The following is a 22,910-nucleotide window of genomic DNA, read 5'->3' on the forward strand; positions in this document are numbered from 1 at the left end:
AAACAGAATATCAAAAGAAGTCAGATCCAAGGAATGGAAGGCAGCGTTGGGTGAGGAAGATGAAGAAGGAGATGAGGACTACCAATCAGGAGTATTCTAAAATATTCTGTATATATCAGTCGACTGTACCAAATTTTTTTTTCTTTAAAAAGGATGTTTTTCGAAATGACATTTTTAATATGAACGCCCCTTTTTCACAGAAACTTCGAAATCTCACACCGGTGAATTATTTACCTCCTAACAAAGGTAGTACCGTGATGTCCTATGTCTACTTTAACAGCATTTACTAAAAATGTTAAAATTCAAGAAATTAAAACTGTAAAAATATACATCAAGAAATTATATGTTTAGGAAAAAATCATAACTTTTTCCCTTAACTGTCTTTTTAAAGTGAGTATAGAGCAATACATTCACGAAACATGAGAGAACACGTGGTAAAAATTTCACATTTATATACTCAACAGTTCCTGAGAAAACGTGGCATCTACACTCCTGGAAAAGGAAAAAAGAACACATTGACACCGGTGTGTCAGACCCACCATACTTGCTCCGGACACTGCGAGAGGGCTGTACAAGCAATGATCACACGCACGGCGCAGCGGACACACCAGGAACCGCGGTGTTGGCCGTCGAATGGCGCTAGCTGCGCAGCATTTGTGCACCGCCGCCGTCAGTGTCAGCCAGTTTGCCGTGGCATACGGAGCTCCATTGCAGTCTTTAATACTGGTAGCATGCCGCGACAGCTTGGACGTGAACCGTATGTGCAGTTGACGGACTTTGAGCGAGGGCGTATAGTGGGCATACGGGAGGCCGGGTGGACGTACCGCCGAATTGCTCAACACGTGGGGCGTGAGGTCTCCACAGTACATCGATGTTGTCGCCAGTGGTCGGCGGAAGGTGCACGTGCCCGTCGACCTGGGACCGGACCGCAGCGACGCACGGATGCACGCCAAGACCGTAGGATCCTACGCAGTGCCGTAGGGGACCGCACCGCCACTTCCCAGCAAATTAGGGACACTGTTGCTCCTGGGGTATCGGCGAGGACCATTCGCAACCGTCTCCATGAAGCTGGGCTACGGTCCCGCACACCGTTAGGCCGTCTTCCGCTCACGCCCCAACATCGTGCAGCCCGCCTCCAGTGGTGTCGCGACAGGCGTGAATGGAGGGACGAATGGAGACGTGTCGTCTTCAGCGATGAGAGTCGCTTCTGCCTTGGTGCCAATGATGGTCGTATGCGTGTTTGGCGCCGTGCAGGTAAGCGCCACAATCAGGACTGCATACGACTGAGGCACACAGAGCCAACACCCGGCATCATGGTGTGGGGAGCGATCTCCTACACTGGCCGTACACCACTGGTGATCGTCGAGGGGACACTGAATAGTGCACGGTACATCCAAACCGTCATCGAACCCATCGTTCTACCATTCCTAGACCGGCAAGGGAACTTGCTGTTCCAACAGGACAATGCACGTCCGCATGTATCCCGTGCCACCCAACGTGCTCTAGAAGGTGTAAGTCAATTACCCTGGCCAGCAAGATATCCGGATCTGTCCCCCATTGAGCATGTTTGGGACTGGATGAAGCGTCGTCTCACGCGGTCTGCACGTCCAGCACGAACGCTGGTCCAACTGAGGCGCCAGGTGGAAATGGCATGGCAAGCCGTTCCACAGGACTACATCCAGCATCTCTACGATCGTCTCCATGGGAGAATAGCAGCCTGCATTGCTGCGAAAGGTGGATATACACTGTACTAGTGCCGACATTGTGCATGCTCTGTTGCCTGTGTCTATGTGCCTGTGGTTCTGTCAGTGTGATCATGTGATGTATCTGACCCCAGGAATGTGTCAATAAAGTTTCCCCTTCCTGGGACAATGAATTCACGGTGTTCTTATTTCAATTTCCAGGAGTGTATATAGCCAATTTAACATTGGCAAGATAGGGTGGTACGACTCCCGTTAAAAGCCAAATCAAGACAGTCTTTTCGTCCTTGCTAGCCGCTTAAAATTATTCCAGAAGGAGGTGTGCGTGCCCTGTCGCTACGAGTAGGTGGTGTAACTCTTTGCTCCAGTGAAACCAATCAGAGGCAAAAATCGATACGTACGTACCAAACAGCACACAGACAGTTCATAAAGACATGTGTCATCTGCTGATGAACACTGACCTCTGAAATAATGGCACCACCATACTGTGGCATGAGTGGTAACAGATGAAGAGGCAGGATGTCCGTGACGTACGGTTTGTTATCAGACTTCCCTCACTCACAGCCACCCGTGACCTGAAGTAATATCCAATGGCTGCCCACACCAAGATGGTAGTAGTAACACCGCTGTGTCTATCCAAAACACGAAGAAAGGGCCTTGTCCCCAGGACGTAGCCGTTCTCGTCAACGATGTTCATCCAGGATAGTGCAGAACTGTGAATCATCACTGAGCACAGTCTGACGCCATTCATCAGGAGTCAATGCTTCCTGATCACGACACCACTCTAGACGCAGACGTTTGTGTTTTGGTGTCAACTGCCGACTACACAAGGGACGGGATATCACAAAACGTTGTCGGATGGCAGGGGCAGATGTGAAGGCGTTTACGATGTGCTTAGTGCACAGTATGACGATGCTCCCTCATGGTGATCAGATGCGGTCGACCAGAAGCTTGACGACGAGTATACCTGCTGCCGCGTTCCCATGTACTCCAACACTGGGCCGCTGTCACATTCGAATTCCCCACAAATCTACGAAGGTCATTTTTAAAGTAAGAACTGACAGTGCATAGTGTCCGCGCATCCTGTCACGTGAAGTCGGTTCACGGTCCGCCACAATTGGCCAGTCTCTCAGACGGCCGTTGTGACCGAGCGGTTCTAGGCGCTTCAGTCCGGAACCACGCGGCTGCTACGGTCCCAGGTTCGAATCCTGCCTCGGGCATGGATGTGTGTGATGTCCTTAGGTTAGTTAGGTTTACGTAGGTCTAGGTCTAGGAGACTGATGCTGGTTGGCTCTGAGCACTATGGGACTTAACAGCTATGGTCATCAGTCCCCTAGAACTTAGAACTACTTAAACCTAACTAACCTAAGGACAGCACACAACACCCAGCCAGCACGAGGCAGAGAAAATCCCTGACCCCGCCGGGAATCGAACCCGGGAACCCGGGCGTGGGAAGCGAGAACGCTACCGCACGACCACGAGATGCGGGCGAGACTGATGCCCTCAGATGTTAAGTCCCATTGTGCTTAGAACCATTTTTGAGCCACTCTCTCACTACGACCCCACTAACTTTTACGTCTCTGCCGCTGTCCGTTGTACTGTTATACTGCTTCGTTTGTTGCCACATTAATCAGTAATCCTGCCGATTGTGAAGTGCGCTCGATTATTTGGCTCTTAAATGCGAGACAAGTCCGTCCTGGTGAAACTCTTCCATTGGTTTGTTGATTTGGGGGAGGAGACCAAACAGCGGTCATCGATCCCATCGGATTCAAATGGTTCAAATGGCTCTGAGCACTACGCGACTTAACTGCTGAGGTCATCAGTCGCCTAGAATTTAGAACTAATTAAACCTAACTAACCTAAGGACATCACACACATCCATGCCCGAAGCAGGATTCGAACCTGCGACCGGAGCGATCGCTCGGCTCCTGCTGTAGCGCCTAGAACCGCACGGCCACTGCGGCCGGCGTCCCATCGGATTAGAGAACGATGGGGAACGAAGTCGGCCTTGCCCTTTCAAAGGAATCATCCTAGCACCTGCCTGAAGCTAATTATGGAAATCACGGAAAATCTAAATCGGGATGGCCGGACGCGGGTTTCAACCGTCGTCGTCCTGGGTACGAGTCCAGTGTGCTAACCACTGCGCCACCTCGCTTGGTCTGCTGAAATTCACCGGCAGATAGTTGAAGATTATGGTCCAGGTTTGATGAATGATGAAAATGTGCGTAAATGGTGTAGGCTGTTTAATGAAGAAAGGACAAATTTTCGTGGTGAAAAACTATCTGGACATCCTACTGTCATGCATGAAGACTTGATAGAAAACGTTGGTGAGGCAATTCTCTAAAACAGGCGCTTCACTACTGACGAGATGCATCAAAAATTTCCACAAGTTTCAAGATTAGTAGTACTTCACACTGTTGCTGACAAACCTCACAACAAAAGAATGTGTGCGCGATGGGTGCCGAAATTGTTGACAGAAGAACACGAAACAAAGCGAATGGCATATTCTTTGTCCGTTATGGAGTTCTATCAGAAGGATGGTGGCGAGTTCATGGGTCACATTGTGACCGATGAAACGTGGGTTGTGCGCTACACTCCAGAGAATAAACGTCAATGCAGTCAAACCACCAAAATTTAAACAAGAACCTTGAATACGGAAATCATGACCACGGTTTTATGAGACCGGAAAATTATTTCTCTGTTAGAGTTTTTCCAAAGAGGAATGACAATATATCATAAGAGATGCTGTGAAACATTATTAAAGCTGAGGCGTGCTATTCAAAATCGCCGGCAAAGAGCGAAGGCGCAACTGGACAACTTTCGTTGGCAATTACTGGATCACCCAACATACAGCCCTGGCTTACCACCATCAGACTTTCATCTGTTTCCAAAACTGAAGGTATTTCTTGGTGGAAAGCGCTTGGAAAATGATGACACCTTGAAAGAAACTCTTACTGACTGGTCTAACGGCCATGCGGCAGAGTTCTTTAATGCTGGGATCCAAAAGTTGGTGTCATAACTTGACAAATGTTTAAATGTTCGTGGTGACTATGTTTAAAAAGTGGGAAAATATGCATATTCTAGTTTGTGATAGAATTTAAGTTCATAAATAAAGTTTCTCTTACTCCATTACAAATCGGCCCTTACTTTAAAAATGACCCTCGTAGATAGCGCACAAATCGTCCAGCCTGCCAAATGGAGACCCAAAATGAAGCCATTTGCAAACACTTTAAGGTGCTGATAACGCTGTCTCACGTCGAGTATGCGCCATTTCTATGTCTTTTACATGGATCATTCAAAATCTGACGCTGTTCACCGTCACCCCCCCCCCCCCCCATATACCTTACCAGGCCTGGTAAACAGCAAGAATAACGCTAATACACTCTTTTGGCCATTTTACCTCTCACAGAGAACTGCATCTTTAATCAGTTACACATGTGTGCCAAGATACATTGACATCCGACGATGACTTGTGGGTGCTTCACATTTTTTTGTCAAGCAGTGTATTTCGTGTCAGAACGACAGCTTCTAGAGAACTGCGACTGTTTAATAAACTGAGTGGTCAGAAGATACGGCAAAGTTTTGCAATATTTCCACCTATTCTTACAATATTCAATACGTTGTTGTTGTTGTGGTCTTCAGTTCTGAGACTGGTTTGATGCAGCTCTCCGAGCGAGGTGGCGCAGTGGTTAGCACACTGGACTCGCATTCCGAAGGACGACGGTTCAATCCCGTCTCCGGCCATCCTGATTTAGGTTTTCCGTGATTTCCCTAAAATCGCTACAGGCAAATGCCGGGATGGTTCCTTTGCAAGGGCACGGCCGATTTCCTTCCCCATCCTTCCCTCACCCGAGCTTGCGCTCCGTCTCTAATGACCTCGTTGTCGACGGGACGTTAAACACTAATCTCCTCCTCCTCCTCCATGCTACTCTATCCTGTGCAAGCTTCTTCATCTCCCAGTACCTACTGCAACCTACATCCTTCTGAATCTGCTTAGTGTATTGTTCTCTTGGTCTCCCTCTACGAATTTTACCCTCCACGCTGCCCTCCAATGCTAAATTTGTGATCCCTTGATGCCTCAAAACATGTCCTACCAACCGATCCCTTCTTCTAGTCAAGTTGTGCCACAAGCTCCTCTTCTCCCCAATCCTATTCAATACCTCCTCATTAGTTACGTGATCTACCCACCTTATCTTCAGCATTCTTCTGTAGCACCACATTTCGAAAGCTTCTATTCTCTTCTTGTCCAAACTGGTTATCGTCCATGTTTCACTTCCATACATGGCTACACTCCATACAAATACTTTCAGAAACGACTTCCTGACACTTAAATCTATACTCGATGTTAACAAATTTCTCTTCTTCAGAAACGACTTCCTTGCCATTGCCAGTCTACATTTTATATCCTCTCTACTTCGACCATCATCAGTTATTTTGCTCCCTAAATAGCAAAACTCCTTTACTACTTTAAGTGTCTCATTTCCTAATCTAATCCCCTCAGCATCACCCGATTTAATTCGACTACATTCCATTATCCTCGTTTTGCTTTTGTTGATGTTCATCTTATATCCTCCTTTCAAGACACTGTCCATTCCGTTCAACTGCTCTTCCAAGTCCTTTGCTGTCTCTGACAGAATTACAATGTCATCGGCGAACCTCAAAGTTTTTACTTCTTCTCCGTGAATTTTAATACCTACTCCGAATTTTTCTTTTGTCTCCTTTACTGCTTGCTCAATATACAGATTGAATAACATTGGGGAGAGGCTACAACCCTGTCTCACTCCTTTCCCAACCACTGCTTCCCTTTCATGCCCCTCGACTCTTATAACTGCCATCTGGTTTCTGTTCAAATTGTAAATAGCCTTTCGCTCCCTGTATTTTACCCCTGCCACCTTCAGAATTTGAAAGAGAGTATTCCAGCTAACGTTGTCAAAAGCTTTCTCTAAGTCTACAAATGCTAGAAACGTAGGTTTGCCTTTTCTTAATCTTTCTTCTAAGATAAGTCGTAAGGTTAGTATTGCCTCACGTGTTACAACATTTCTACGGAATCCAAACTGATCTTCCCCGAGGTCCGCTTCTGCCAGTTTTTCCATTCGTCTGTAAAGAATTCGCGTTAGTATTTTGCAGCTGTGACTTATTAAACTGATAGTTCGGTAATTTTCACATCTGTCAACACCTGCTTTCTTTGGGATTGGAATTATTATATTCTTCTTGAAGTCTGTGGGTATTTCGCCTGTCTCATACATCTTGCTCACCAGATGGTAGAGTTTTGTCATGACTGGCTCTCCCAAGGCCATCAGTAGTTCTAATGGAATGTTGTCTACTCCCGGGGCCTTGTTTCGACTCAGGTCTTTCAGTGCTCTGTCAAATTCTTCAAGCAGTATCTTATCTCCCATTTCATCTTCATCTGCATCCTCTTCCATTTCCATAATATTGTCCTCAAGTAATTCAATACGTATGGCTGTTAATTGTATGGTCGCTCTTTGAAGAAGGAAGAAAGATGAGGATTTAGCGTCACATCGATAACGAGGTTATATACAGACAGAAGACAAGACCGGATTACAGAAGCATGGCGAAAGAAACTGGCCATCCCGTTTCAAACGAGTCCGGTATTTGCCTTAAGAGACTGACGGAAATCACGGAAATCATAAGTCAGCATAACCGGATTGGATTTGAAGCGTTGTCATCCCGAATGAGAGTCCATTGTGCTAACCACTGCGCCACCTCATTCAGTCCCAATGAGGAATAAGAGAGAAAACAGGAAACATGTAGACAAAAATATCCTATTGCAGTGGACCACACCCAGGACAGAACGGACACTGAAGCAAACGTCATTCCATTACAAACCAAATTTACCAATCTACGTGCCAGATATGGAAGGCAGGTCATTAAATACAGTACATAAATTAGCCAACTCCTAACGCAAAGACACAGCCCAAAGCAAACACAAATAAACAAACCTATCCCTAATCATAGACCACAAGACAAATGATATATGTGAACACGCGAAAGACGAGATTACTCAACCACGATTCATGGAGAGCTAATGCTGATTGAAACTGACATTGCTGCATTACCAGCCAGCTTGTAGATATCTCTATAGTCAGACATGTATGAGACTAGGTCCAGACCTCCGTATCGCAAAAATCGATTGTGACAGCTTAGTATCAACATATGAAAGAGTACGACACATCTGTCTTAGCTTTTGTTTCACTCTCAATAGCCGGCCGGTGTGGCCGTGCGGTTCTAGGCGCTTCAGTCTGGAACCGCGTGACCGGTACGGTCGCAGGTTCGAATCCTGCCTCGGGCATGTATGTGTGTGATGTCCTTAGGCCGGCCGATGTGGCCGTGCGGTTCTAGGCGCTTCAGTCTGGAACCGCGTGACCGCTACGGTCGCAGGTTCGAATCCTGCCTCGGGCATGGATGTGTGCGATGTCCTTAGGTTAGTTAGGTTTAATTAGTTCTTAGTTCTAGTCGACTAATGACCTCAGAAGTTAAGTCGCATAGTGCTCAGAGCCATTTGAACCATTTGATGTCCTTAGGTTAGTTATGTTTAAGTAGTTCTAAGTTCTAGGGGACTGATGACCACAGATCTTAAGTCCCATAGTGCTCAGAGCCATTTGAACCATTTCACTCACAATATGGATACATCTGTCGTTTGAGATCCTAGTCTTCATCTACGTTCTCTTCTTCCTGTGCTACTCCTTCTTTTCCTTCCCCTTTCTCTTCATCTTCGCCATCCTCTTGTCCCACACCTTCCTTTTCACCGTGACGTTTGCCTTTGTCTTATCATTCCTCTCATTTCTTACGTTCATTTTTGTCTTCATATTCCTCATTCGAACTGAGCGAGGTAGAGCGGCGTTTAGCCCACTTGACTCTCATTCTGACGGTTCACAACCCGACCAGCCTCTTGATTTGGGATTTCCTAATTTCCCCAAATCACTTATGTCAAATGCCGGGACAGGTCCTTTGAAAGGGCACAGCTGATTTCCTTCTCCATCCTTCTTCAATCTATATATGTTAGTGCTGCGTATCTAAGAACCTTCAATGTCGACGGATACACTATGTGATCAAAAGTATCAGGACAACTGGCTGAAAATGACTTACAAGTTCGTGGCGCCCTCCATAGGTAATTCTGAAATTCAGTATGGTGTTGGCCCACCCTTAGCCTTGATGACAGCTTCCACACTCGCAGGCATACACTCAATCAGGTGCTGGAAAGTTTCTTGGGGAATGGCAGCCGGTTCTTCACGGAGTGCTGCACTGACGACAGGTATCGATGTCGGTCGGTGAGGCCCGGCACGATATCGGCGTTCCAAATCATCCCAAAGGTGTTCTATAGCATTCAGGTCAAGACTTTCTGCAGGCCAGTCCATTACAGGGATGTTATGGTCGTGTAACTACTCCGCCACAGGTCGTGCATTATGAACAGGTGCTCGATAGTGTTGCAAGATACAGTCGCAATCACCGAATTGCACTTCAACAGTGGGAAGCAAGAAGGTGCTTAAAACATCAATGTAGACCTTTGCTGTGATAGAGCTATGCAAAACCATAAGGGGTGCAAGCCACTCCATGAAAAACACGACCACACCATAACACCACTGACTTCGAATTTTACTGTTGGCACTACACACGCTGGGAGATTACGTTCACTGGGCATTCGCCATACCCACACCCTCCATCGGATCGCCACATTATATACCGTGATTCCTCACACCACACAACGTTTTCCCACTGTTCAATCGTCCAGTGTTTACGCTCCTTACACCAAGCGAGACATCGTTTGACATTTACCGGCGTGATGTGTAGGTTATGAGCAGCCGCTCGTCCATGAAATCCAAGTTTCTTACCTCCTGCCTAGCTGTTATTGTACTTGCAGTGGATCCTGATGCAGTTTCGAATTCATGCGTGATGGTCTGCATAGATGTCTGCCTATTACACATTACGACCCTCTTCAACTGTCGGCGGACTCTTTGTTAACAGACGAAGTCCGCCTGTACACTTTTGTGCTGTAAGTGTCCCTTCACGTTTCCACTTCACTATCACATCGGAAGCAGTAGATCTAGGAATGTTTAGGAGTGTGGAAATCTAACATGCAGACGTATGACGAAGTGGCACCCAATCACCTGACCACGTTCGGAGTCCGTGAGTTCCACAGAGCGCCCCATAATGCTCCAATGACTGCTGAGGTCGCTGACAGTAGGTGGCAGCACAATGCACCTAATATGAAAAACCTATGTTTTTGGGGATGTCTGGTTACTTTTGATCATATAGTGTATCATACCTCAATCTTCTTTCATCGTCGTTGAGGTCGTGGTCGTTTTGATACTCATGTTTCCTTCTCATTTCCAACGACGAAGTTGGCCTCACATTTGCGAGATTTCTGCTTCAAATCCTTTCCTTGCCATCCGTAAATAGCTTGAAGCGCATACCAGTATCGTCCCACTGTAAAAGGCAATGCTGATTTCCTCCAGTATCCTTACGCAATTTGAACCGGTCCTCTATCTCTTGTGACCTCATCGTCAAAAGGACAAAAAACCCTAATGCCCGTTCCCTTCTACCGTGGCCCAGCGTTACCTGTTTCCTTCATATTTCGTTTTGTCCTCATGCCCTCTATCCCCTTAAGTTCTCTGTTGTCCTGATGTGAACTTTTGTAGTCATATTCTGCTTTGGCCTCATGTGCACTTTACCTTCTTGTTGCACTCTGCCCATTTCTTTGACTTTGCTGTTTCCTTTCCGTAATTTATCCATTTGTTCCTGTAATTTCACTTGTCTCTCCTTTACGTTTTCTGTTGTGTCCATTTCTTTGTTTGCTTAGCCGCCTTCCTCTTTTTCTTCTTCTTCTTCACCTTCTTCTTCTTCCTCTTCAATTTTGTTCCCTTTTTACTTTACTTCATCTGTTTTTTCCTCTTCAGTCTCTACTACGTCTTCAATCTCCTCTTTCTTCGTCATCTTTCTGCAGCAAGGACCCCTTCATTCCTCTGTACATCATATCTCTTTCATCATCATTCCCATTCTCCATCAGTTCACTAAGTTATGAGAGGTTGAGAGTCAGAACTAACAAAAAGTGTAGACTGGGTCGATTGCAATTGAAAATATTTACTAAAACTTTAGTACTGTCAGTGTGAACTTAGTAATGTCTGCAAAAACTCGTGTTCACCTCTTAATGATTAACCAAATGTCATCAACAAGGCATGCAACACAGTTTTGTGTTCAGTAAAAAAATAAAATGTTGCGTGACTAGGGCCTCCCGTTTGGTAGACTGTTCGCTGGTTGCAAGTCTTTCGATTTGACGCCACTTCGGCGACTTGCGCGTCGATGGGGATGAAATGATGATGATTAGGACAACACAACATCCAGTCCCTGAGCGGAGAAAATCTCCGACCCAGCCTGGAATCGAACCCGGGGCCTTAGGATTGACATTCTGTCGCGTTGACCACTTTTTTTATTTTTTAGTCTCATTTTGTTCGGTTTCGTTCCTTGCATCTGCTCGGTGCGGACGTATCAAGACACCCGTTTCAGTTCGTCGTTGATCCATTAACTCAGTTTTTTTATTATAGAGGGCAACTAACCCTCTGACCAAGCACGCAGAGTTACCGCGCCGGCGCCACTCAGCTACGGGGGAAATTCAATTAGAATTACTATTTACAGTAAAATAACCGGTAATGTACTATAATGATCGAAGGAGACGAAATGAATTAAAATTTGGGCTGTGGCCGGGACTCGAACCCGGGTCTTCTTGCTTGTGAGGCAGAAATGCTAACCATTACACCACCGCAGTACAATGGTCAACATAACTGCACGAACTACCTAAGCTGAGTGCCCTCCCCAAACAAAAACTTCAATTCATTTTTCCCTTACATATTGTCACTACTGTCAGGTGGTACCAATGGTACAAGGACGTCCCATTACGTCCAATGCTGGTGTGCTTGCCAATATCGGAGAGCCCTGGCAGTAGTGACAATATGTAAAGGAAACATGAAGTCTGAGTTCGGGAGGGCACTCAGCTTAGGCAATTTGTGCAGCACCATGGTCCATCGTAGTGCGGTGGTGTAATGGTTAGCATTTCTGCCTATCAATCATAAAGACCTGCATTCGAGTCCCGGCCGCTGTACAAATTTTAATTCATTTCGTCTGCTTCGATCATTATCGTAGATAATAAAAAGAGACTTAAATGTCTCAGAGAAACATTTAATTGTAATCGGTAATGTGATTACCGATTTTGGGGCGTTATTTCCTTCGAGACATGTGAAATATATTCACGAAAATGTTCTGTTCCGTATCTTTTGGTTAAATATTTTTGTGTATATTCCGCATGCGGCGATGGTAATAACATGGCTGAACCAGTAATGTGATTTTTAGTAACAAATCACGATCTTGTTTATCTTTTTAATTTACAGTGTGGACCGCTTTGCTTTGTAGGACCATTGCGGCTGTACTTTGACAGACTGCTCGCTGCACAGGTCGCAAGCTGCTGTCGGACGCGGGGGCGGCGGCGCTGGTGGCGGCTGCGGCGGCGGCCCGTGCGGGGGCGGCGCAGGGAGCCGGCGTGGGCGTGGGTGTGGGCGTGGGCGTGGGGGCGCACCGCGGCTCCGCGGGCTCCGAACCGGCGCTGTCGTCGCTGGGGCTGGCGACGGCGCGGGAGGCGGCGAGGGAGGCGCCGGCCTCCAGGGGGCGCCGGCCCGGCTCTGGCGGCGGGGGTGGGGGCAGGGACGCGGGGGCGGCGGAGGCGGCGGAGGCGGCGGAGGCGGCGCCGCGGCGCTGGCTGCTGGGCAAGGCGCGGTGGCTGCTGCGCTGCGTGCGGCGGGAACGGCGGTACGCGGGCCGGCGCGCGCGCTCCGACGAGTACGCCTACCAGATCGCCGAGATCCAGCAGCGCCAGAAGCAGAAGCAGCACAAGCGCGCCTCCTCCGTCTCCTCCTCCGAGAACTTCAGGTAGGCCCACCTCCCGGGTGGGAAGTAACCGCTGCGCAGATGCAAACCCGTTTCAGCCATTGTACGCGTGACATGCAGTAAGGGTACAAAAGTCACCTAATATCGTGTCGGACTTCCTTTTGTCCGGCGTAGTCCAGCAGTCAGACGTCGCATCGACTTAATAAGTCGTCGGAAGTTATTTCTATCGTCTATCGCTTGCGCCTTGTCCCGCGGTTACGCAGGGTCGGCCATGGTTAATCGGATTTGGCATGTTAATTTTAAGGGGTGGCCGAATGCCCTTCCTGCCACCACTCTGTACCCCCCAGGTCGGAATTAATGTACCCCCACTGTCTGTGTCTAGTGGAATCAATGAAAACAGTGTGAATGTGTACAGATGTCTGCGAGCTGTGTAACTGAGGCGGAACGTGGGGACCAGCCCGGTATTCACCTAGCGGTATGTGGAAAACCGCCTAAAAACCACATCCAGGCTGGCCGGCACACCAGCTCTCGTCGTTAATCCGCCTGGCGGATTCGATCTGGAGCTAGCGCGCCTACCCGATTCCAGGATAACAAGTCATTGGAAGTCCCCTATAGAAATAATTAGCCTTGCTGCCACTATACCCGTCCATAATTGTGAAAGTGTTGCCGGTGCAAGATGTTGTGCACGAACTGATATCTCCATTTTGTCCCACAAATTCACGTCGGCCGATCTGGGCGGTCAAACCATTCGCTTGAATTGCAAACAACTGAGGCCCAGTTGCGGCGGCGCGTTTCCTTGCGTCCCTGTACGACGAACCTGCACCTACCTGTGAACATTGTCTCAGCAGATCATCAGTAGGGAAGCCGAGCGAAACCTACTGTACTTCGACGTGAACCAGGCTGCAATTAAAGTCACTAATCTACGTTTCGGGAGAAAGTTTTTCACACGAAATGAAAGGTTGACAATTTTGTCCTTATTCTGAAACTTTGTTGAACAAGTATCACTGCCAGGCCCGTGCTAGTCTTAACACACTCACTCACACTACCTTTCACTCACGTTAGCAAGTTTATGGTGTTGCATTTCCCGAAAACGTAATAGCTACAAAAATACGGATTGTTTTTGATTGAGAATGCTCGACAAATATTACGTCTGTCGGTACCTAATGCAGTCACAGTTTTTAGCCACCGACCTGCTCAATACGCCACGCGGAATTTATGTGTTTTCTCGACACAAAATTCACTTAAAAATTCCGAAATTTCTACACACCCATCGGAATAATTATGCCGTCACTTTACAACACTTTTGATGTATGAAACGCTATTAGATCCGGCAACTTATCATTTCCTTCGGAACTACTACTACACACGTCCGAACTGTTTCATGGCTAGGCTCCGACTCCTCTCTAGAATACTCTAAGTCTTCTCTAGCAGCAGAGAAAGGCGCGCGAAGAATATTGCTTTACCATTGGTCAGTTTACTCAACAGCGAATAGCAAAACAACGTTCTCCGGCGTCAGTCCGCGCTTTTCATCAATAACCAATCGCAAAATAGTAAACCTAACGACTGCACTTTTTACCGATGTCATTATCTAATAAGCTGAAGTTTTGTTTATGCATAAAGTTATTTACTACTGTTATTTGTACCTGAATTAACTTTCCCTTTACCATAAACTTACTTCACAAATCTATTCTATAAAAATCCCTTTTGTCCGCATCCATACTTCTTCGAAATGCTCCCACACTAAATCCCACTACGTAACTCGTTAAACAATTATCTTCATATTAACCTTAAACCACACTCACGCATCATTCATACTGCTAAAACACATTTATAACATTTTACATACACAAAAAGACATAATAACACTTTATGAAAATACTAGAACAGTTTATGAAAAACGTTCTATTACTTTAGTGCACTATAGTGGGCACAATCGAAACTAAATCACAGTCCCCTGTCCAATGCTGTCCTCTATTGGCTGACACATAAACTACGTGTGCGTCCAGTCTCGCGTCAGCATCTGTCACTAACCAGCTCTGAGACGCATCTCCCACTTAACCGCCTCCAAGACAGGATCGGTATACGTCGCTACGCCTTACTGTGAGAAGACGAACTGTCATCCATAAAAATTCCATGTTTTTTTTGGAAACATGAAGTCCAAGTAGCGGAACATAATCATTTCCATAAAATGATCAGTTCATTTGGACCAGAGCATGTAGTCCATTCAATATAAACACAGCCCACACCATTATGGAGCCACCACCAGTTCGCACAGTACCTTGTTGACAACTTGCATCCATGGCTTCGTGGGATCTGCACCACAGTCGAACCCTGTTGAACTCGGGATTCATCTGACCAGGTAACGGTTGTCCAGTCGTCTAGGTTCCAACCGATATGGCAGCGAGCCCAGGAGAGGCGTTGCAGACGGTGTCGTGCTGGTAGCAAAGGCACTCACGTCTGTCGTCCACTGGTATAGTCCACTAACGCCAAATTTCTCCTCACTGTCCTAATGTATACGTTCGTCGTATTGACTTATGCGGTTATTTCACGCAGCGTTGCTTGTCTACTAGTACTGACAACTCCACACAGATGCCGCTGCTTTCGGTCGTTAAGTGAAGGTCGTGGGCCACTGCGTTCTCCGTGATGAGAGGTAATGCCTGAAATTTGCTATTCTCAGCACACTCTTGACACTGTGTATCTCAGAATATTGAATGCCCTAACGATTTCCGAAACGGAATGTCCAATGCATCTAGCACCAACTAGCATTCCGCATTCAAAGTATGTTCATTGCCGTCGTGCGGCCATGATCACGTCGAAAACATTTTCACATGAATCACTCGAGTACCAGTGACAACTCTGCTAAAGCACTGCCCTTTTCTACCTTACGTGCGCGATACTACAGCCATTTGTATATGCTCATGTCGCTATCCCATGACTTTGGTCACCTTGGTGTATGTTGCTGGCTGTGTCATTTCGTGAGTGGTGTTTTCGCTTCGTTGATTTTGTGTAATGAGCGATTTAGAAATGAAAGTGTTTCGAGTGTGTCCAAAGAATGCCAGGTTGTGCTGTTGTTGGCTGTAGTACTCACAATTGCAACATTAACTGCTTCTTGCTTCTTGCTTTCTTTCGCGATGCATGGGTACAAAAGATTTAACTGTCGAAGTCCTGTAGAAACGACGTTGTGAATGCTAGAAAACGTTCTGGTCATTTCAAAGAAAGTTATTATGTTGGAGACTTCTGTCCGGAGCTGCTAAATCTACCACGGAAACCAGAGTTTAAGAGCATGACTCATTTCCACCGCGCAATTTGCCTTGCATTAATAGCGCCAGTGATGGCACACCACGTCCAACAGAAGAAAGGAAGGAACGTATCCACAAATGTGAGCTATGTAATATACAAAAAGCACAGAGGCTTTAGAAAAACTTTCGCCAATGAAGGAGACTGTATGTTTACGGATGAAGTTATTTGTAACGATTCAAGTCAGTTTACAGAATTCGACAGCGGCATTGTAAAGGAAAAATGCTCAGCTGAAAAACGAGTGCACGAAACTGCGAGCACATAACATAGATTTTCAAAATCAGTTGTCGTCGATGAAACGACGTCTGTACGATGACTAAAGTAATAAAAATACAACGGTGTCTCGTGAAATTAATCGAATTGGGCAAAATATTTTCACCATATCAAGTCAGAAGTTTGTTACAGAGGTCAAAACGGGTTCAATCGATCAAAGAAGACCTAGGCAAGTTGATTATTTTGCGCGCCGTTTCGCAGAAAATTTGCAATTTTTTAAAGGAAAAACTCGGATATCCTTCATCTGCAGCGTCTACCTTGCGTGCTTAGATAAACAGCAGATTCAGTTGCCATACAGGTATACTGAAGGATATTTTAGATATTAGCTAATTCAAATGCTCAATAAAACAATGCCAATCTCCGTTATAATAACGGCAACTGGTATTGTTTTATTGGATATTGACCAGCCGTAGTCCCATACTCCAGACAGAAGATGGAGTTACAGTCATAGTTCAAATGCTTTTTGCAGATAAGGCACTTGCATAATTTTTTGAGTGAAAAAGATAGTGTCCACCTATTAGTTGAAGTTTTTTAACCTTTTGACGAATAAAAAACGAAAATGAACCTCATATAGATCTTTTTTACGCGTTAAAACTGTTCTCAGAGCCGGCTTAGAATACTGCATGCTCATTTCGACCATTTACTTTGACGGAAAACTGCAAAGATAGATTATACTGTACGCTTTGTTTGCGTGTTTCGATTCGATACATATATGCGTCCGCTTAAAAGTTAGCCAAGTTACAGAATGTAGCAATAAAATTCTAGCAATAGCAATTTACATTACATTATTTTAGCAGAACCTAAAACCTAACACAAATACATCTCATAAGTGCGCAGTCCACATGTTATAGCACTGTTCCCGAGTTAGACGCTGTTCCTTAATGACGTCACAGTATCAGCCAATAGCATCACAGAGGGCTTACTGCTAAAACTTATTTTTCTAAGGACGCCACTGAGCTCCAGGGACTAAACAGCGAGGTCATGGGTACCAACGAATTAGGCAAGGATGGGAAAGGAATTCGGCCGTGCCGAAGCGGTTTTTGGGAAATCACGGAAAACCTAAATTAGGATGGCCGGAAGCGGGTTTGAACCGTCGTCCTCCCGAATGCACCTAACCTCTGAGGTCTTTTGACATTTTTCTTTAGAGGTACAACATATCAGTTTATATCGAGTCATCCTTTTCCTCGGTTTCCATAACTTTAATTGTCGACCGAGTGACATTCCAGAGATGTTTGCGCCCTAGTTCAAACACCGCTATAGCCATATCCGTTCTACTCGCTGATAAAGGCTCAACTTATCACTGAGACCATAGCTATGCGGAATGCATTCTAGGGCAACGCAACTGTGAAATTCATAGAAGGTTGGTTGGTTGTTTTGGGGAAGGAGACCAGACTGCGACGTCATCGGTCTCATCGGATTAGGGAAGGACGGGGAAGGAAGTCGGCCGTGCCCTTTGAAAGGAACCATCCCGGCATTTGCCTGGAGCGATTTAGGGAAATCACGGAAAACCTAAATCAGGATGGCCGGACGCGGGATTGAACCGTCGTCCTCCCGAATGCGAGTCCAGCGTGTAACCACTGCGCCACCTCGCTCGGTATTCATAGAAGGATCGACAGTGTGAACTTATTTATAACTGCGAATTATTTACGGATTCTTATTGCTCAAGCATTTAAGAAATACTAATGGAAATCCGACTGTGATTAATTCAAAATATATGTTCATGTTTCATGATCTTATCTGGAAGGCTAGAATTTCAGAGTCACTTTATTTTGTTGATCGATGAACCTGCCGCACATGCCAAATTTAGACATTCAGATTATTCAGATTAAAGTCTACAATAACTAAAAATTTTATCCAGTGAAAAACAGCCGTCAGATAAGACGGATATTGTCGTCGTATTGGATACTAGCACTCGCAAACAAAGCACTCTCGTAGTAGTCGTTATTTTGTAATACTGCCTGGCAAGCACTACTATAGGGGTACATTGGGGACCGTGTTTACGTCACCCCACTGCCAAGAACAGCAATCAGCTCAGGGAACGCATCCGTTTTGCTGTGGTGACCGTTGACATCATGTTGCTACAGAAGGTATGGAACGTACGTGACTGCCGTTGGACTTCATGAGTTGCCTTGTCACCGCCTAAAGTCCAGTCAGTGAAGTGTCAGTAATCAGTGATAGCGGCCAAAAAGGGACTGTGTTACCGATGGCACTGTCAGTGTATTGCCTGGGTTTCAGTGGTAGATTGTTGTAGAAAAGTCTGAGTTGCCTTCTGTACTTCTCCATGAGTTGTCTTGTCATCGCCTAAAGTCCATTCTGTCTTTAATCTGGTTCAGAAATTGTGGACATGCGACCATTTAGGCTGATGCCCAAGGTACTGTGACTTCTGTTTAACTTTATGAGGACCTGAATAGGAGGGCTGTAGTGATGGATGAACTGCCATCCCTTAAAATGACATACTTGCAGCTTTTGAGATCTTGGTGTACGATTGCCAACGGCGAGCCATGTAAGTGAAGAGGAGGAAGAGAAGGTATACCGAATGTGAACTACATGCTATTTAACCTTGCCTACAGTTCTGGCAATGCCAGTATTTCATGTACATCTGTAGCCTCACAGAACATCTGTAGAATGTAAAATGCAACCTTGGTGAGTTTATGGTTCTATTCATGATTCTATCACATGTGTACATGTATTACTTTAGAAAATATTGGTCTTTGGAAACGAACGAGTTATTTATAATAGCCCGGTATATTAATATTTTGTTGATGACCTTTGTCTTATCTGTTTTATCCCTGTCTAATTCATATATTTTGTAAGTAGTCAGTTTACAACCCCTTGCAAGTTGCGACGAATCTGATTGCCTTACTCGGTCAAGACACACCAGGAATCACAACTAATTTTCCCACGGACAGTGCACGAGTTGGAGACATTCCCCTACCCTCACTTAAACGGAGTTAATCCCAACCGACAAAAATCTGAGAAATAAAGGATCACTTTTTCGAAATCCTGAAATTGCCTCCCTTTGCGACGCATAACTTTGAAATATGGCTCAAAGGTGCCTACAACGTCCTCTGTAATGGTGAAAAAGCGTGGCACCCTGTGACGTCACTCTCGGTCATTTTACCCCTCTTTTGACGTTTCTGCGATGCAGGTCAGAACCGCGCATCCGAAATTGAAATCACACGGTTTGTTATGGGTGGCCGAGGAAAACGTTTCGGACACACCGCCGCTCATAATCGACTCGAAAAGGCGCCAAGAGGGGGAAGGGGGTGGCATAAAGGGCATCAGTGAAACCATGACGCCGGCCGGAGTGGCCGAGCAGTTCTAGGCGATACAGTCTGCAACCTCGCGACCGCTACGGTCGCAGGTTCGAATCTTGCCTCGGGCATGGAAGTGGGTGATGTCCTTAGGTTGGTTAGGTTTAAGTAGTTCTAAGTTCTAGGGGACTGTTGACCTCAGAAATTAAGTCCCATAGTTCTCATAGCCATTTGAACCATTTGAAACCATGAAATCATCTCTTTTCCTGGGGCGTTGGTTCCCACACATGTCGCGGTCGATAACACCAAAGGTTGACACTGTTGACGCCGTCGGACGTTTTAATTCATTCCTAAGAACGCTGTGTAGCTGCATTCAATTATATGTGATCGCACTACAGCGTGCCCATAATTTTTGAACTAGTGTACGGGTTGGAACCACGAGGAACCATTGAAAACCATTCAAGAAGTTTGAACGTGATCTGAATCAGCAAAGGGGACTTATATGCTTTATCAACCCTTCTGACGCGGCTACTACGGTCGCACGTTCGAATCCTGCCTCGGGCATGGATGTGTGTGATGTTCTTAGTTTAGTTAGGTTTAAGTAGTTCTATGTCTAGGGGACTAATGACCTCAGATGTTAAGTCCCATAGTGCTTAGAGCCATTTGAACCAATCAACCCTTCTGTTTTCCGCCATCCTGTGGCGGGATCACTTGGCAGTGCAACATTAATATGTGCATCAATAAAACGGCAAAGAGCCCTCTAGGACCCCCAGTTTGGCATCACCTTCGGTGACACACCGCCACATTTATTGAGCATGTTACTAATATACGAGGGCTATTCGTAAAGCGAGATCCGATGGGGCGCGGAATGGAAACCACAGTGACAATCCGATTAAGCTTTGTACAGATGTGTTGGGCAGTGTCTCTAGTATGTGTGTCGATCGCGTCACGTCGCTCTTTTCGGTTCAGAGCGCGCAGTGAGTACGTAAAGATGCTTAGAACAATAGTATCTCCGGCCAAGTATGAGGGCCTGGTGTGAGATTTCGCCTGAATTCATGCAACCCACAAAACATAACTGTCATACGTTTCCTTCTGCATGACAATTCTCGGCCGCACGCTGGAGGGGCAGTGAAGACGCTCCTGCAGCGCTTTCGATGGGAAGTGTTTGATCGCCCACAACAGAGCCCATAATTGACTCTTCCTGAGTTTCATCTCTGCTGACATGAACCACTAGCTATGAAGACAACGTTCTGGCACAGACAACGACCTGTAGGCCATCGTAGAGGATTGGCAAGAAGCACAGGCGGCTTCCTTCTATGACGAAGGTGTCGGGAAGTTGGTACAACGCTACGATGAGATGAATGGAATATTCCAGAATTTGAAACACGAACAGCTGCTAGCATGAGTTTCTTAGAAGTAGATACCTTAGGGGTTGCGAAGCAACTCAAATCGCTTGATACGGGCAAGTCTTCAGGTCCAGATTGTATACCGATTAGGTTCCTTTCAGATTACGCTGATACAATAGCTCCCTACTTAGCACTCATATACAACCGCTCGCTCACCGATAGATCTGTACCTGCAGATTGGAAAATTGCGCAGGTCGCACCAGTGTTTAAGAAGGGTAGTAGGAGTAATCCATCGAACTACAGACCTATACGATTGACGTCGGATTGCAGTAGGGTTTTGGAGCATATACTGTATTCGAACATTATGAATCACCTCGAAGGGAACGATCTATTGATACGTAATCAGCATGGTTTCAGAAAACATCGTTCTTGTGCAACGCAGCTAGCTCCTTATTCGCACGAAGTAATGGCCGCTATCGACAGGGGATCTCAAGTTGATTCCGTATTTCTAGATTTCCGGAAAGCTTTTGACACCGTTCCTCACAAGCGACTTCTAATAAAGCTGCGGGCCTATGGGGAATCGTCTCAGTTGTGCGACTGGATTCGTGATTTCCTGTCAGGAAGGTCGCAGTTCGTAGTAATAGACGGCAAATCATCGAGTAAAACTGAAGTGATATCAGGTGTTCCCCAGGGAAGCGTCCTGGAACCTCTGCTGTTCCTGATCTATATAAATGACCTGGGTGACAATCTGAGCAGTTCTCTTAGGTTGTTCGCAGATGATGCTGTAATTTACCGTCTAGTAAGGTCATCCGAAGACGGTATCAGTTGCAAAGTGATTTAGAAAAGATTTCTGTATGGTGTGGCAGGTGGCAGTTGACGCTAAATATCGAAAAGTGTGAGGTGATCCACATGAGTTCCAAAAGAAATCCGTTGGAATTCGATTACTCGATAAATAGTACAATTCTCAAGGCTGTCAATTCAACTAAGTACCTGGGTGTTAAAATTACGAACAACTTCAGTTCGAAAGACCACATAGATAATATTGTCGGGAAGGCGAGCCAAAGGTTGCGTTTCATTGGCAGGACACTTAGAAGATGCAACAAGTCCACTAAAGAGACCGCTTACACTACACTCGTTCGTCCTCTGTTAGAATATTGCTGCGCGGTGTGGGATCCTAATCAGGTGGGATTGACGGACGACATCGAAAGGGTGTAAAAAAGGGCAGCTCGTTTTGTATTATCACGTAATAGGGGAGAGAGTGTGGCAGATATGATACGCGAATTGGGATGGAAGTCATTACAGCAAAGACGTTTTTCGTCGCGGCGAGATCTATTTATGAAATTTCAGTCACCAACTTTCTCTTCCGAATGCGAAAATATTTTGTTGAGCCCAACCTACGTAGGTAGGAATGATCATCAAAATAAAATAAGAGAAATCAGAGACGGAACAGAAAGGTTTAGGTGTTCGTTTTTCCCGCGAGCTGTTCGTGAGTGGAATGGTAGAGAGATAGTATGATTGTGGTTCGACGAACCCTCTGCCAAGCACTTAAATGTGAGTTGCAGAGTAGTCATGTAGATGTAGATGTACGAGAAATGTCTAAATCGGAGCGGCGACTATGTAGAGAAATAGCTGGAAGTGCAGCTAACTGTTGCAAATCAAACATTTTTTACTTTCATGGTGGTTTCCATTTTGCGACCGATCGGACCTTACATTCAGAATAGGGATCGTACCTGTCAGAAACTTCGACACCAATTCAGCCTGGCCGCTGCTCCAGTGTATAAACGTAGGAAAACTGCACCAAGAGGGAGTTCGAGGCGGTTGCTTAATCTTCAGGAGCTAGTGGAGCCACCCCGCAGATTTGCGACCAAAATTTCTGAAATTTCTAACATGCACAAGATCAGTGCGTCGGTGTTGCCAAACTGATTTGCAGTCATGCATAATAATGCCAGAGGAGGGTGCGATACAGGTGGGCTGAAAACACATACACACCCGTTGCTGCTTCGGAATGATTTTGAACAGTTCCTAGCGTTCCATCCTGTATACCAGAGCAAGAACTGTGGTCGCACACCGGCCGCGGTGACCGAGAGGTTCTGGGCGCTTCAGTCTGGAGCCGCGCGACTGCTCCGGTCGCAGGTTCGAATCCTGCC

General features: G+C 46.0%; 1 protein-coding gene and 1 non-coding gene across 2 annotated transcripts in view; one reads left to right on the top strand and one right to left on the bottom strand.

Moving 5' to 3' along the window:
• LOC126199490 (lutropin-choriogonadotropic hormone receptor-like) overlaps positions 1–22,910 on the top strand; it is an 877,483-nt gene that overhangs the window by 852,255 nt on the left and 2,318 nt on the right. The window contains exon 18 of the mRNA XM_049936411.1: positions 12,164–12,635. Coding sequence (XP_049792368.1) covers positions 12,164–12,635 — 472 coding nt within the window. The remainder of the gene's footprint in view (positions 1–12,163; positions 12,636–22,910) is intronic.
• Trnav-cac (transfer RNA valine (anticodon CAC)) lies at positions 11,409–11,481 on the bottom strand. Its single transcript has one exon. It is a non-coding gene; the product is annotated as a tRNA-Val (tRNA).

The sequence above is a fragment of the Schistocerca nitens genome, chromosome 8 (assembly GCF_023898315.1).
Source record: "Schistocerca nitens isolate TAMUIC-IGC-003100 chromosome 8, iqSchNite1.1, whole genome shotgun sequence".
Taxonomy (NCBI): domain Eukaryota; kingdom Metazoa; phylum Arthropoda; class Insecta; order Orthoptera; family Acrididae; genus Schistocerca; species Schistocerca nitens.